At 40.6% G+C, this 16768-nt stretch overlaps 1 protein-coding gene across 1 annotated transcript in view; it reads right to left on the bottom strand.

Annotated features, from left to right (window-relative positions):
- Positions 1-16768, bottom strand: part of ADAMTS5 (ADAM metallopeptidase with thrombospondin type 1 motif 5) — a 53566-nt gene that overhangs the window by 28246 nt on the left and 8552 nt on the right. The window contains exon 3 of the mRNA XM_013965221.2: positions 10261-10393. Within this exon, the coding sequence (XP_013820675.2) occupies positions 10261-10393 (133 nt within the window). The remainder of the gene's footprint in view (positions 1-10260; positions 10394-16768) is intronic.

The following is a 16768-nucleotide window of genomic DNA, read 5'->3' as shown; positions in this document are numbered from 1 at the left end:
TTTCATAAGACATTTATATTTATTTAATGGAGAAATGGTGGCTTAGACAGTAAAGAATTTGCCTGCAGTGCAGGAGACCCGGATTGGATCCCTGGGTTGGGAAGATCCCTCGGAGAAGGGAATGGCTACCTCACTCCTGTATTTTTGCTTGGAAGTTCTATGAACAGACGAGCCTGGTGGACTACAGTCCATTAGGTCACAAAGACTTAGACACGACTAAGTGACTAGCACTTTCAATGGAATAATAGTCTTTTCCTCCAAATACTATTCATATGTATGTGTATTATTGCCTCAAGAGATACTCACTTCATCTGGATGCTATACTTTAGATATTTCATTTAAATACAAGCCACATGGTAGACACCAAATTCACTTTGAGGGGCCAAGGAAACTACCTCTATTTTTTTCTTTTATACATAATGGTGATGCCTATGTGCTAAATATCAATTATGGAAGCAAAGCAATTTATTTTAAGAAGCTCTGGTCTTTTTAAATGAATCTTTTGCCAGACTCTTTGGCCTCTGAATTGCTAATTTATCCATGTGATAACTTGTTGCTGAAGACACAGGTATACGGTCATTAGAAAAGACAGCTACTCTGGACATGAACAAATCGGAGGTCCACTTTGGCAAGAGCTGAATGGAGAAGTGAATTTTATAAGATCTCCCAGAGTCAGTCAGAAAGGGACTGCTTGCGGGTCAACTGAGAGAGACAGATTCCTTGGAGAGAGGATGAATGTTCTGTTCTCCGTGAAGAAAGCCTGTCAGCTGGCTGGGAGAGGAATGCTCTCCCCAGGACAAGGAGAATCATGGGCGATGCGAAGACCGTTTCAGCACCCAGAGAAACAGGCAGCCAGTGCCACATGAGCTGGATCCAGAGCACAGCGAGAGAGACCCATGTGACTTCCCTTCAGAAGCTGGAGAGGGATTGAAATGGAAGAACAATGTGCGGGATGTCTGGACAGTCTTCAGGAGAGACGTGACAGGCATACTAAAGTCTGCGGACAGCCAAAGAAATGGCATTCTCAAATGTGATTCCCCTCATCATTAAGCTAGGACACCTAACGTCAGCCTGAAATCACCCTGTGTCTTTGAGCCCTAGAGTGCCAAGATACAAATAAAAACATTAGTTATTTTCAAGGGACACTCACATTAGAAACCACATGCTTATTAACAGAGAAAAGCCTGGAACCTAGGAAATTTCGAATGTTCTGTCGCAACTGACAACAACACATTTTAAGTAGATGTTGTGAAGGGCTTGACCAGAATTTATCATGATGTCACCGATGGCCTTTTCCAGTGAGAATCTGTTCCTAAATCATCCAATGAGATGTGCAAAATGACAGGCATGGATTAGAGATTAATCGCTTCTCCCACAAGCAGCCTTGAGCAGGATTAGTGAAGCTGAGATTTAAACACATGTGCCCCAGAGGATAACACAGTGTCAGAGAAAATGTTGACATCTCCTAAAATAATGTACTGTTTTCATCAAAAGGATTTTTTATGATGAGTTTTTTGAGCAATGCAAACCAGAGTTAGTTGAAGGGTGGGCTTCCAGGTGGAGCTGGTGGTAAAGAACCTGCCTGTCAATGCAGGAAATAGAAGAGACGCACGTTCAATCCCTGCATCAGGAAGATCCTCTGGAATAGGAAACGGCAACCCACTCCAGTAATCTTGCTTGGGAAAATCCATGGATGGAGGAGCCTGGCAGGCTACAGTCCACAGTCTCACAGAGCTGGACACAACTGAAGCGACTTAGCACAAGATCGAGGAGAAGTCCGGGAGATAGGATCCAGAAAGTCACAGAGAAAGGCGGTTCTTTCCCTTAGAAAGACACAGATACTTCTTCCTCTAGGCCAGGTATGGGAAAAGAGTGAATTCAAGATTCAAGGCAGTTTTGAAAGGTAAGGGAAGAGATTTGAGGAAGTTCTACCAAGCTCCTTTACTAAAACAGGATGTGAAAAATCCTAGTGAGGGGGCAAGGCTGATATGGATTAAGGACCACAATTCAAGATCCGGGTTTAAAGGAGAGGTTCCAAAGTGTTGCTTCAGGGAAGCATTAGCATTTGTATATGGAACCATTTGTAATCAGTAGACATGCAAAAGATTGAAGAGCGGTTTGTTTGCCTTAACTAAGTTAAGCACCCTATTTACAATGCTATCTTTCTTTGTGAATCTTTAATTCTTGAGTGATGTAACTGGGAGCCACTTCTCACGTAAAATCCCAACACAGTTACAGACCAAACACTGTTAGGCAGTGGGTGAGTTTGTTAATGGCATTCATACACTAAATTTCTTAAAAAAGTATTACAGAATTCAGAGTGAAATTTACAGTGATGTGGGGGTCCAATTCATTATTTTCCCAAGTGATGCAGCCCTTACAACTGTATCTTGATGTTTGAAATCATTAGTAAAAATCCAGGTGTAAATTATAAGGGCTTCTGTAGAAAATACCCATCTATTCTTAACAGATATTAAACCATGTCATAAACGTGACAGTCCTGCTAATGAGTGCCCATCATACAAAGTAACCTCAGGGAAGAGTTTATTTGAATTATGTGGAGGAAATGAGTTTCGGGTAAATTATGTCAAAGCAAAGTCTGTAGGGTAAGAGTCTGAGGTATAAGTGTTAGTTCAGAAACAGCAAACTATTAGTCACCTGGTAATTTTTTTTGGACAACAATCATTTTTTAAAATTGGTACATAGGCAGAATTTCATTAAATCAATTTCATCTTGGATATTCACAATGTAGATTTTAAATAGCATCTTGCCTCCTTAAATTCACATATGAATTTGGTGTCAGAAAATCCAAAATAAGGGACACCCTGGCGAAGACACATTACAGGAAAATGCTGGTTTAGCTTCTTATTCAACTCAGGTATTACTGTACAACCAGGGCTGATTTATAATATTAACCTCAGGAAGGAAATTGGGTTGTTTTTCTAAACTTTGGTCTGTAAATTAAACAGAACTTCAAGCTCTTGTGTCCTGACCCCAAACCGGCCAATAGGCAAGGGGCCACAGCATCACATCCTAAAAAAATGTCACAAAAAGCTCTGTCATGTGTTTACTTAAGAAAGCCTTGCTCATGAAGCATCTGTTTCTTAATGAGGTCATGTTTTTATTTTTACCTAATTTTCCAGCTGGGATTATTAAGGTTCAGGAAGGTCTTGGCAGGGGTTGGAAAGGGAGTCAAAAACTCACAGGGCATCAGGATATAGAATCCTTGGTGAAGGAAACCAGAAGCCCCAATAATTGGATCCTACACATCTATTCAAATGCAAATCATTAAGAGAAGTGATAAAACTCTTAAACTCCCATTTAAAAACATTTGTGTTAGTTACCCAGACCTGTCTAACTCTTTGTGATCCCATGGATTGTAGCCTGCCAAGGTCCTCTGTCCATGGAATTCTCCAGGCAAGAATACTGGACTGGGTAGCTATTCCCTTCTCCAGGGGGTCTTCCTGACTCAGGGACTGAACCTGGGTCTCCAGCATTGGCAGGCAGATTCTTTACCATCTAAGCCACTAGGGAAGCCCTAAACACAAATGCTAAATGTTATATCAGTGATGCAATTTAGAAAGAAGAAAATAAATTTTTTTCACCTTATAAATAGCTGTGTCAATATCCTTCTGATTCAAATTCAAGACTATCTTTCAAAAGGGACCCTAACAAGCCATTCTAGCATAGCGTCCAAATTTTGGGCTCTGGAGCCAGATAAACTGGATTTAACTTTTCCCCAAGTAGTATACGTAGTTGTTGACCTTAGATCAGTTTAGAGACTTCTCTGTGTGTCAGCATCCTCCTTTCTTGGGTGACTCATTAATAGTACTCACCTCATGGGATTTTGTGAGGCTTAAAGGATATGAAAGTTGCAAAGTGCTTAGAAAATGCGCCTGAGAAATATAAAGGCCCAGTGATTGTTACTGAACTATATTGTTCTCACTGATATCTTGGGTTTGTTACAATTTTAACTTACAAGTAGTTTAATCTTATGTAGTTTTTGATAAATTATGATTACCAGATGCTAGATTACTAGTGTCTGATTAGTAGACACTAGATTATTAATAATGATAATAATTATTATTACCTGATAATCAGACACTCAATTTGGGAGACAAGGGGAAATTTTCTAATCCTAAGAAGGAAAAACAAATTTACACATTGTGTGTGATATATTTATTTTATATTACCTTCAACTTGTTGGCTTTCCATACCCATGGCAGACAACGCATAGGCTTTCCCTAGAGAAATATGAATTGGGATTTGATTTCAAAACAAACCAACTGATACTAAAACTACATCTTTCAATGCTGCCTCTGGACACGGAGCAAAGACCTATTCCCACCTTTCATCTAGGGGCCAAGAAAGACACAGTATGGCACTGCTCCAAACCGGACAGAAAAAAAAAAAAGCTCAGTTCATGTTGATTAAAGCTATGGGTTTTGAGGGTAAATACCAAGTTTAATCCTGGCTTCCTTTCACCTCACATCTCACAGCCGGTCCTGACATCTGATTCTGTGTACTTGGCTTTGGTCTATGGTGTTTCCAGGGCCTCTGCAGCCTTTCAAAACATGGCCTCATTTAATCTAATCGATGGCGGGGGCAGAGTCACACGCAGATCAGCAGAACCAGAGCACTCGCTCAGACCTCAGCAAAACACAGGCAGCCATACTGTTGTGTTTCCACCGCTTCCTAAGTTTCCAGCTGACTATCTGGCCCTGACTCTTTTTGGGCCTGATTTTAGCTTAGGAAGCATTTTTGGAGTCTTTCATGATGGAGAGATTCACTTAGCACATTTTATAATTAACCACTCTAAGGCAGAGCTTCAGCCTGTTTGCAAACTATGGATTTCATGAGTCTAAATAAAATCAGACGGCTCCCCTAGCACATTAGAGGCTGGCCCAACATCAATAAAATTATTATGTTGGAGAACCATGTGTGCAGCAGGTGAAATCATTATTACAAGCCCATAATAAAAGTTTGACAAGTTAAAAACATAAACTCTAAATGTAAACTTACATTCACTTGAAACTTGCTACAGCTCACATTTGGATTGTAAAACACTATAGTCACATTCTTACCTCCACCCATAGTCCAGGGATGGGAACCATGCTCTTGATAGTTTAAAAAACTTTCTCAAAGATCCTAACACTTTACTCGATGTTGACCTTGCTATAAGATGGCAAGAAGGCAGGCAGTAAGGCAATTCTTTACTGCCTAGGCAGTGTCAAGATGAATCAAAATCTATTTTCCAGGAAGCTGTATTGACACCAGTGGACTGTGTCTCCAAAGTCTAGCTTTCTGTTAGGAAGGAACTGGAAAGCAGGAAAAGAGAAGTATTCCCATTCACACGTGGCACAAGAAGCCTCCCTTCTCAGAACTGTTCATTTAAGTCACTTCATTATGACTTTAACATCATGGACAGAAAAAGTACAAGATAAAGACTTAAGGCTTGCCTCTGTCTTACATGATAATTTTCAATGTAGGGACATGTTTCAATGGACTGAGTGAAAGAGCAAGTAAAAGTGAGTAAAAGAACAACAACAACAAAAACCTTTGGGGGACTTTGCTGATTACCCAGTGGTTAAAGAATCCACATTACAGTGCAAGGGATGTGGGTTGGATCCCTGGTCTGGGAAACTGTGATCCCACATGTCTGCAGAGCTCCTGAGCCTGCACACTTCACAGCCTGTGGACCCTGATGAAAGATCCTGCACCAAGAAACTAAGACCCAAGTAAATAAATTATCAAAAAAGAACAAAAAATTTTATGTTCAACTCTCAAGACTGTGTTTTAAACCCTTATTGTATAGAAATAGGAAGTGACTAGAGAATGCCATGAGAAGCTAAACCAGTTAATAAAAGTGAACTTAAATGCAGAGTATATCATGCGAAATGCCAGGCTGGATGAAGCACAAGCTGGAATCAAGATTGCTGGGAGAAACATCAATAACCTCAGGTAGGCAGATGACACCACTCTTATAGCAGAAAGTAAAGAGGAACTAAAAAGCCTCTTGATGAAAGAGGAGAGTGAAAAAGCTGGCTTAAAACTCAACATTCAAAAAACTAAGATAGTGGCATCCAGTCCCATCACTTCATGGCAAATACATGGGAAAACAGTGGAAACTGTGACAGACTATTTTCTTGGGCTCCAAAATCATTGCAGATGGTGACTGAAGTCATGAAATTAAATGACACTTGCTCCTTGGAAGAAAAACTATGACCAACCTAGAGAGCATATTAAAAACCAGAGACATTACTTTGCCAACAAAGGTCCATCTTGTCAAAGCTATGGTTTTTCCAGCAGTCATGTGGGGATATGAGAGTTGGACCACAAAGAAAGCTGAGTGCTGACGAATTGATGCTTTTGAACTGTGGTGCTGGAGAAGACTCTTGCGAGTCCCTTGGCCTGCAAGGAGATCAAGCCAGTGAATTCTAAAGGAAATTGGTCCTGATTATTCACTGGAAGGACTGATGCTGAAGCTAAAGCTCCAATACTTTGGCCACCTGATGTAAAGAACTAACTGATTCATTGGAAAAGACCCTGATGCTGGGCAAGATTGAAGGCAGGAGGAGAAGGGGATGACAGAAGATGAGATGGTTGTATGGCATCACCGACTTGATAAACATCAATTTGAGCAAGCTCTGGAAGTTGGTGATGGACAGGGAGGCCTGGCATGCTGCAGTCTGAGCGACTGAACTGAACTGATTCTTAATTATACCTTTCATTGCTGATAGATGAAATAAAGTAAAAAAATCATGGGAACATCCTGGAAATTTTCTCCACAGCTTATGTATTGTGCACAGAAACATATTTACCATACAGACGAAGCAAATTGTTCATTTTGGAATAGACTCAAGCAAATTCAAAACACTCTGGCAAAACTGAGGTTTCACAGCGGCACTTTATCACCATATGTAGCCTGGATATAACCTCCAGAACTGGAAAGTAGTAAATGTCTAGTAAAAAGGGAGGAAATTACATAGAAGAACAGAGTAGAATTAGAATCCAGAGCATAGTAAACTCAGGCTGATGGCTAAAAACAACAACCTAAAAATAAAGCGCTGGAAACAGAACAGGGAACTCCATGACCCAAGAGCACACTGGCTGCAAAGGCAAAGCTCTGTAATCGTATACAGATGATTAGGAAACATTTTGTAAGGCTATCTTTGCTACAATTTTTAAGGCTCATACTTTATAACACGTGTTCGCAATATTTAGGTGAAAAGTGAAATTAAAGAATAATAAAGCAATTAGAAAACAAAATGAATGAAAGCCAGATTCCTTATGAAAGGGAAATTAAACCCATATTCCCCTATCCCCAGACCTTACATTTCTCAGATTAGGCCATATGTGACACATAAAGAGAAATGAAGTAGGCACTGTTTTATTGGAGAATAAATTACAGAGAATTCTAAAGAAGTACATAGAAATGGTCCAATCAAGAAATCAAAAGGAACATGGAGTGTAGTCAGACAGCAAAGATTTAGGTGTGATTTTTTTGCAGAGAAACCCACATTTCTCCCACATTATTCTCTTGTAGAACCATGTCCCCTTAAGGAAAGAAAACTTCTTATTGTACATAAACAGTTTTAATAAAACACCTGTTCTCGTTAGCATCTGGCTTCCTACCTCTCTGCTGTATCTGCCTGTGTAATCCCTTGGTGTAGGAACTCACGAGGGCTGAGAAAGGTGGTGCTAGAAGGTTCTTCATTCCAATTCGGTTGCTTTGAGGGTCCATGAAACTTCAAAGAAGCTGCATTTACTGCCACTGTGGTTCCCTTACAAAGAAACCTCCCAGATGCTGTCAATGTGTGAAAATAGATCACTAGTTGGACCATAAAGAAGGCTGAGCGCCAAAGAATTGATGCTTTTGAACTGCGGTGCTGGAGAAGAATTTTGAGAGGCCCTTGGACAGCAAGGAGATCTAACCAGTCAATCTGAAAGGAAATCAACCCTGAATATTCATTGGAAGGACTGACACTGAAGCTGAAATTCCAATACTTTGACCACCTGATGCAAAGAGCGGACTCATTGGAAAAGATCCCGATGCTGGGAAAGATTGAAGGCAAGAGGAGAAGGGGGTGATAGAGGACCAGATGGCTGGATGGCAACACTGCCTCAGTGGACATGAGTTTGTGCAAACTCTGGAAGATACTGAAGGACATGGAAGCCTGGCGTGCTGCAGTTCATGGGGTCCAAAGAGTTGGACACAACTTAGCAACTGAACAACAACAACAAGAGGATTGAAGGAAGAAAGCCCATCCTTCGTGGAATCTGAACTCTCTTTTTTAGAAGGTCAGTATTAGGGCTTATGGTGGTTGATGCCACAATTCTACTTTGTTGCTTATCCCTCATCATTCCTTAACCAGCATCTGCCTGCCAGGGCTTAGAACTTTCCTTATGGAACTTCTCCAATTCCGAATAATGGTGATTAAATACAGGTGTACTTTTAAAATCATCTCTGGGTAACTACAATGCTTTTGAGCATTTGAATTTATTCTTCTTAGCTTTGCTGAAACATCAGAATATTGCCTTGAGTGGCTCTTGTGTTTCTCCCACTTACTCACTTGTGCACATAAATATATATGTAACAAATATTGATGAAAGACTGATGTTAGGCTGTATTTTTATCAATCAGTTTAATAGGCAAGAGTGAGACATAGATGAAGGCACAATCCCAGTCCTGAAGTTCAAATGGCAGCTGTGTTTTAAAAATATTTGCAGCCATATGAGGTCTTCCAGCGACTTAGCAGCAGCAACAGCAGTGCAGTCACCAGAGAGCCGTCTCATTCATTATTGGTCTACCTTCTAGAGAAAAAACGGGGGCTCGTTGTCTGAATCTCTTGCCTGAGATAAAACTGAGAACATGGAGATGGAGCTGGGAGTCCATCTCGAAGCTAAAGAGGCTCAATTAACAAAGTGTTAAATTGGATTGTGATCAGTGATGCTATTGGACAGTTATTTACATTAAGATGTTATTATTATTATTTTTTTTGCTTACGTGGTAAGAAGAATGTCAGTTAAGAAAATTAAGATCATGATTAATACATATTAATTGGAATTTAACTACTGATTTTTATGCTACTGCTCTAATAAATGGACTTATGCAATTGCACTTTTGATGTGAAGTTAAGTCCCCAAAGAAAACATAGTGGCCAAACATCAGCACATTGTGCAATGTTTTTTGCCTACTAAAGTGGAAGAAAAGTTTTAATTTCTACTTTAAAATTACTGTGTTAGCTTAAGAAAACTACATCTGTTTAATAAAATACAGCAAAAGGTACAATAATTTGCACCATACTTTGTCCCCAAAAAGACAATGCTAAAAGGTGATACATTTAAAAAGTAAATCAATTAGTTAATTAAAAAGCAAACAGAAGTGCATATGAATACAAATAACAGCTGGTATCTATAATTTACCCAACTTGGTCCCTGAACTAATTCAATGAAACAGGCACTATTATTTCTATAATTCAGATATGAAAACTGAAGCTCAGAGTTTAAATCATCAGACCAACAGGACACAGGCAGAAAGTACTTTGGCAAGAACTGAGCCCAGATGTATCTAATTCTAAAATCTAATCCTAAATAGTGAATTAACTTCTCATATGTCTAGTAGCCTCGGTCAGTGATTACAAAACACATATTCCTAATTGCTGGGATATTTGTCACATTTAGTCTAACATTTCCAGTTTCAGGATTGAAATGAATTTCTTAATGTCACCAGGTAAGGAACACTTTACAATCAACCCTGGTGACAGGTTTTGTTTCATTTGCTTTCCTTCTTAAAAAAAAAGACTGGAATGGTGACCATAAGCTATTGATTACCTTTGTCAGGAGTCGAGGTATCACTGACAGTGGAATAAAACCTGATGAATTTCTGTGTAAATTGATTTGCCCTGGATGAGTCCACAGAGTAATTTCTAAGACAAACATCTCTGCATTCCATTGTCAACTGTGACAGATTTTATCTCATCAGGTCCTGGGTGGACACTTTACGAGACAGTGGCAGTAGTAACTTTCTCTTAAACTTTTAAATGGCACCAACAGAAAGGAAGTCTCCACCACGTGTGCCTAACTTTGGTTTCCGTCCCTCTTAGGAGTTAACCCTAAAAGGGCAAATATAAACAAATATAATCCCCAAGGGTTATCCGAACCAGGAGAAATCTGGAATTAATTGCCAAGTATGTCGGTTCCTGTTGCAGCTGTTACAAGTGTTTGGTTTGGCCAGGGAAGAGAAAAGACGCTGCATACCAATTTCGTGAGCCACGGTGAAGGCTGCATGGAGGCCATCGTCTTCAATCACCGCACAGCTGCGCTCAGGAGAGCATATGGTCCCAACGTCTGCCATTCCCAGGGTGTCGCATGAATGATGCCCACATAAATCCTGCCCAGGAGAAAGAAAGAAATCATTAAAGTCAATTTACATCCAGAAGGAGCCACCTTGTAGAACCACTTGCTCACTCCAAATGTCAACACTGGGATTTGTTTATGGTATCACCTGCTCAGCTCTGGAAATGGTCCAAAGACAAACTAATGGCATTGACTCTGCTAAGCTTCTCCGGGCCCCAGAAACACAGAAAGATGACGGGACTCAATTACATTTTAAAAGATGTCCAGGACTGTGGCTTGTCTGGTACAAAAGTAGCCACAGTCTTAACAAAGCTGTATCATGTAAATGTAGGCACGTATGTTATGAATCATTTTCACACAGGGTCATGCTTAAGAAAGTCTTAATATTCTGACCTAAATTCATGTTAAATGTATCAGAAGTCAAACGTAATAATTTATTTTCCATCACAGGGGCAAAACTGCAATTCTGCCACCTATTTATGGAAGAATGTAAATTTCTCAGTCATTTGGATAGGAAACTAAGTTTTAATGTATGAGGGTAATTCCTCAAAAGATCATCTCAATTTTCAAATCCAGTGGTAATTTCATAGATTGTTTCTTCAGAAATGTATACAATCTTTCCCATAGCGTTTAATGTAGTGTTTCTCAATCCGATCAATCCTCAGAAAATATAGGTAACATATTGTGGGTGCTCAGTTACTCAGTCATGCCTGCCTCTTTGTGGCCCCATAGACTGTAGCCCACCAGGCTCCCCTGTCCATGGGATTTTCCAGACAAGAATACTGGAGTGGGTTACCATTTCCTCCTCCAGGGGATCTTCCCAACCGAGGGATTGAACCCAAGTCTTTTGAGTCTCCTGAATTGGCAGGCAGAATTTTACCACTGGTACCACCTGGGAAGCCCCTGTAATATATTGTATTTATACAAATGAGTGTATGCATTTGTCTGGTGAGAAGTTGTATAGCTTATAAGAGTTTCTCAGAGGAGAACACGATCACATCTCACTAATGGTTGTGAAAGTCGCTCAGTCGTGTCCGACTCTTTGCGACCCCATGGACTGTCTCCAGGCCAGAATACTGGAGTGGGTAGCCCTTCTTTTCTCCAGAGGATCTTCCCAACCCAGGTCTCCCACACTGCAGGATTCTTTACCGGCTGAGCCACAAGGGAAGCCCATTACTAATGGTTAAGATGGTCAAATTAGATGAAAGAGACACCAACAAGACAATTTTAAATTATGAAGCATAAAGAGAAAATAGAAGCCAAAATGTATGATATAGATGTGTAATGATAAACTTTCCACTAAATGTTATTTGAATATTAATGGACATTAGCTTTTCTTGTATTTGACTCCTGTTTTCAATGAAAATGAATTGAGAGTGTGTATATTTCTATCAAAGAAGCCATAAGTGAATAACAGCAGAAGAGTTTTATAAAATACTGATTACTATGAAAGATGACTGTTTACTAATTGAAATTGTTCTTTCTATTGCAGTTATTATCTTTGTGTCTTGAACTACCACAGTGTCTGACTTTCAACGGGAACTCAACAAACATTTGCTTGATTGAAGGTGAATTCTGACATATAGTCAGATGCAATGTAGACCTCACACGCCTTTATTTTTTGTTCATTTATATTTTGATGACATAAGCTAATATTTTTATTCTACCAGGATGAAGAGAAAAGATGTTTATCTTATGTGGGTTTTTGCCTTACTGAACATTGTCACACATGTTTAATATGCTATATGCTAACAAGACTGCAATAGACTTCAGGAAGCCAACAGGAGATGTTACTATATATAACCAATGCCGCCTAGTTAATGTCTACATACTCTTCCAACTCTTCTCTATTTTGCTGGATGGAAGTCCAGCCAAGGTGAATAATATTTAAAAGATATACACTACAATTTCCCTAGTACTTTTTCAGATCCTTATTGTGTTCCACATGAGATCCCAGCTGTGATGAACTGTACTGTGGCAGCCATGTCATTACAACTTCAGACAGTGGAAATCTCAGCCAAGTAGCTTTGGTGAATCGAGTCACCAAACCAACAATAACCTCCCAAAGTCTGCTGGATATCCTCATATGCCATCCTGTGGGATGTCAAATTACTACTGTTGAGAACAAATTAGTAGTTTTTAAAATTGAAATTAGAACACACGTTTGCATAACAATCGGTCTTTAAGATAATTGTATAGTAGAATGCATGTTTTAATCCATTTTTTTCCTCTGGTCATTTTAGTAGCTTTAAGACCAAAGACCCGGGTCATGGTTTAAGTGAATTGCTGGACACTGTAGGTTATTTCTGCACATGCAAATTTTTTTTAAACCAGGATTTATGTTTACCTTCAAAGTTTGGGGTTATTGTCTTCAAATGACAAAATCTAAGAAATGTTTCCCCTTCTTACACTTTACTTCATTAATAAGCTTGGATGAAGAGTCACAACTAATGGAAATGACCTCTTGTTCTACACAGAGTTTATTGTGGATTCTTCATCTCTCTCTGTTTACTGATAATCAATTGCTCATTAGAGCCCATCAACCCTCCTTGTCATCCTTGAATTGCATTAAATGCATTTGGCCCTTTGCCATGGAAATTTGTACATGTGACAAAATTATGAACAAAAGCAGTTTTTTTTTTTTAAATCACATTGATTAAACCCCTTGACTGCATAGCCACAGTCTTTATTTCTGTAACTGTAATTATGTGAACTGTCAACCTTTCCATTTTACTTACGCAGTTTCAAATCATGGCAGCCCAGTAATGGTGTCTTCCTCAAGACTGACAATGAATGCCTGTCCTTCTCTGTGATCCAACGTTCACTCCAATCCACTAAAACTGAACTTGTGCATCAAATTATTAAGAATATAACACATCAAACTCGTCTCTATTTTCTGATGATAATTTATAACAACATTTACAGGTCCAAAGCTTATTTGATGTTTATAAGTGTTTTTGTTTTTTTAATTCAGAGCAGGATTAAGTATTCTAGTGAGACAATAGCATATCTACCTATCTACCTGTCTGTTCATCCATTCATCTATCTTTCAAAACTGGAGGTAGGAGGTACTAAAGGAATGAAAATCACAAAAGGTATCCACATAAGAGTCAAATGAATTAGAGTGCTGACAAGGATTTTTCTGCTTAGTCAGTGTAAATCTGAAGGTAAGTTATATCTGTTATGTTAAAGATGGCTCTTTTTAAACAGTATTGATTTCATGATATTGATATGTATAGACAATGATGCAATGGAAAATTTAATACAATGTAAGGGTTGCAAGAGCATGCAGAGATTTAACCAGTGGGCTTCTGGGGTGTCCCTGGCTGGGGGACAGGACTGGGACACTGTACCTAAAATAGAGCTGAAATGGTCAGCAAGACCAGGGAAAGCTTGACAGAGAGGTCACTGACATGGTGACTAGGGGTGGCCATTTACAATATCATGAATATGGCAGTATCTGTGATTCATCATGGAGTTTAGAAGGACTCACAGTGTCCCAGACCTATACTTGCAGACGGAGCGGGGAGCAGGGAGCCAGCAAAGATGCTACCTTGAAATGCAGGTGCCTAGAGGCTAACACAACCTGGAAAATCAAAGTGATTGGTACTGGGTGGGGAAAGGGAACGAAGCAGACATGAACGTGCAAAATGGAAGTGACAGCAAGCGATGTAGGGGAGACTGGCCTCTCAGGCAGCACAAACGAGCTAAGGGAAGGAAGGCAGCACGGAGGCAGAGAAGAGCGGATTTGATCACATCAGCAGAACAGCAGCCAGGATGAAGGCAGAGTGCTTTGTAAGGGGGAATCTGGAGTTAACTAACTCGGTTAACTTCAGTTCAGTTCAGTTCAGTTCACTCGCTCTGTCATGTCTGACTCTTTGCGACCCCATGGACTGCAGCACACCAGGCCTCCCTGTCCATCACCAACTCCCAGAGTTTACAAAAACTCATGTCTATCGAGTCGGTGATGCCATCCAACCATCTCATCCTCTGTCACCCTCTTCTCCTCCTGCCCTCAATCTTTCCCAGCATCACGGTCTTTTCCAAATGAGTCAGTTCTTCCCATCAGGTGGCCAAAGTATTGAAGTTTCAGCTTCAGCATCAGTCCTTCCAATGAATATTCAGGACTGAGCTCCTTTAGGATGGACTGGTGGATCTCCTTGCAGTCCAAGGAACTCTCAAGAGTCTTCTCCAACACCGCAGTTCAAAAGCATCAATTCTTCAGCACTCAGCTTACTTTATAGTCCAACTCTCACATCCATACAGGACTACTGGAAAGACCAACAGAGTAATGTCTCTGCTTTGTAATGCGCTGTCTGGGTTTCTCATGGCTTTTCAGCTAGACCCCTACCTATTGCTGGTCGTTGCTGTTGAAGTGCTCGACAGTTGTGGTGAAGAGATGCTCAGCTTTGCTTCTTCCAGTGTTTGTAAAAGTACTTTCTATTAAATATTTATACAGATATTACCTCTGATAAGGAAAAGCTTGGGCTTCCCTGGGGGCTCTGTGGTAAAGAATCTGCCTGCCAATGCAGGAGATAAAGGTTCGATCCCTGGGTCAGGAAGATCCTCTGGAGGAGGGAATGGCAGCCCACTCCAGTATTCTTGCCTGGAGAATGCCATAGACAGAGAAGCCTGACCGGCTATAGTCCATGGGGTTGCAGAGTTGGACACAACTGAGCCACTGAGCACACACATGAGGACAAGCCTGGAACTCAAGGGAAGGGCAGAGAAGAGGGTTTACGTAGCCTTGTGTGTCTGCCTATCTGCCTGCCCAGTTCTTAATGAAGGAGAATTATTGATAGGAGAAAGGGGTGTGGTACATATTATGGCCATCAGTATAACTCAGATACATGCTTATTCATCATAATTCATATTTTTCCTGTGGGATCCTATTTTTTTGAGATGTTTTTGATGTGGAGCCTTTTTAAAGTCTTTATTGAATTTGTTATAATACTGCTTTTGTTTTATGTTTTGGTATTTTGGCCTCTACGAATGTGGGATCTTAGTTCCCTGGCCAGGGATCGAACCGACACCCCCTGCCTTGGAAGGTGAGGTCTTAACCACTAGACCACCGGGGAAGTTCCCCTGGATCTGATTCTTGAGGTATCATTTCCCTCTCTGGCTATCTAAATGGCATCCCCCAATAACAGAGGGTCTTATGTGGACCTCAGCAGAGACTACATTATTTGGGTCTGTTAAGCCGAACAAGACGATGTCCCATGTTATGCAATCTCCATCTGTGCTTCTGGACATAGCTAGGTGACACAAAACACAGCGAGCCCTGCTGGATTAGGGACCAAGGGACCTGGGTACACTTATTCCTAAAACAATTACTGTGTGGTCACAACCTGCCAGACACTGTACTAAGTGCTGACAGTATAACGAATAAATAAAACAAGATCTGATCTCAACGGTTAAGAAACGTGACACGATTTAGACATGTCAAGAGGGGGGCAGATTGAACAGACTATTGAGGGATTTCAGAAGAGGAATGACACACTCTCCTTGGGGAAATCAACGAAGGTGTCTCAAAGGAGGTCACTCGATCTTGAGGGATGAAAAGATGTCTGACAATGTTAAAAAAAAAAAAGTGAAAGTGTTAGTCTCTTGGTCATGTCTGACTCTTTGTGACCCCATGGACTATAGCCCACCAGGCTACTCTGTTCTGGAATTTTCCTGGCAAGAATATTGGAGTGGGTTACTATTTCCTCCTCCAGGGGATCTTTCCAAGCAAGGGATCAACTCATGTCTCCTGCAGTCCCTGTATTGGGAGGTGGATCCTTTACCACTGAGCCACCTGGGAAGCATAATCTTTATCTCTATGGTATGCCTGGTGAGATTCAATAATCTACAGGCACAGTGCAATACATATGAAACACTGAGAAAGATATTCCAGAAAAGAAGCTGAAAGTGATGGATAAGACACCTGGTGACCTCATTAACTTGCCTGTCTCTCACTGCCACCTCAGATTGGTCATAGTGAGTCCCAAATGTCTCAGGTAGCTGTCCTCTCTTTCTCACTCCTTTCATTGTTCCTTCCTATCACTTAAGGCTTTTAAAGGGTCCTTTGTCTCCTGAGAGATCCCTACCTATAGGCTACAGTAAGTTACCTTTTAGCATCCTGATGTCGTGCTGGGTGCTAAGTAGCTTCAGTCCTGTCCAACTCTCTGTGATCCTATGGACTGTAGCCAGCCAAGCTCCTCTGTCCATAGGATTTTTCAGGCAAGAATACTGGAGTGGGTTGCTACTCCCTCCTCCAAGGCATCTTCCTGACTCAGGGATCAAACCTGAGTCTCTTGTGTCTCCTGTGTCTCTTGAATTGGCAGGCAGGTTCTTTACCACGAGCACCACCTGGGAAGCCCCTGTCCCTTCTTTCATACCTAAACCTTATTATATTTCTGGGGATTGC

Source organism: Capra hircus, chromosome 1, assembly GCF_001704415.2.
Source record: "Capra hircus breed San Clemente chromosome 1, ASM170441v1, whole genome shotgun sequence".
In the NCBI taxonomy this organism is placed as follows: domain Eukaryota; kingdom Metazoa; phylum Chordata; class Mammalia; order Artiodactyla; family Bovidae; genus Capra; species Capra hircus.
The sequence above is the reverse complement of the archived record's forward strand: the minus strand, read 5'-3'. Positions and strand labels throughout refer to the sequence as shown.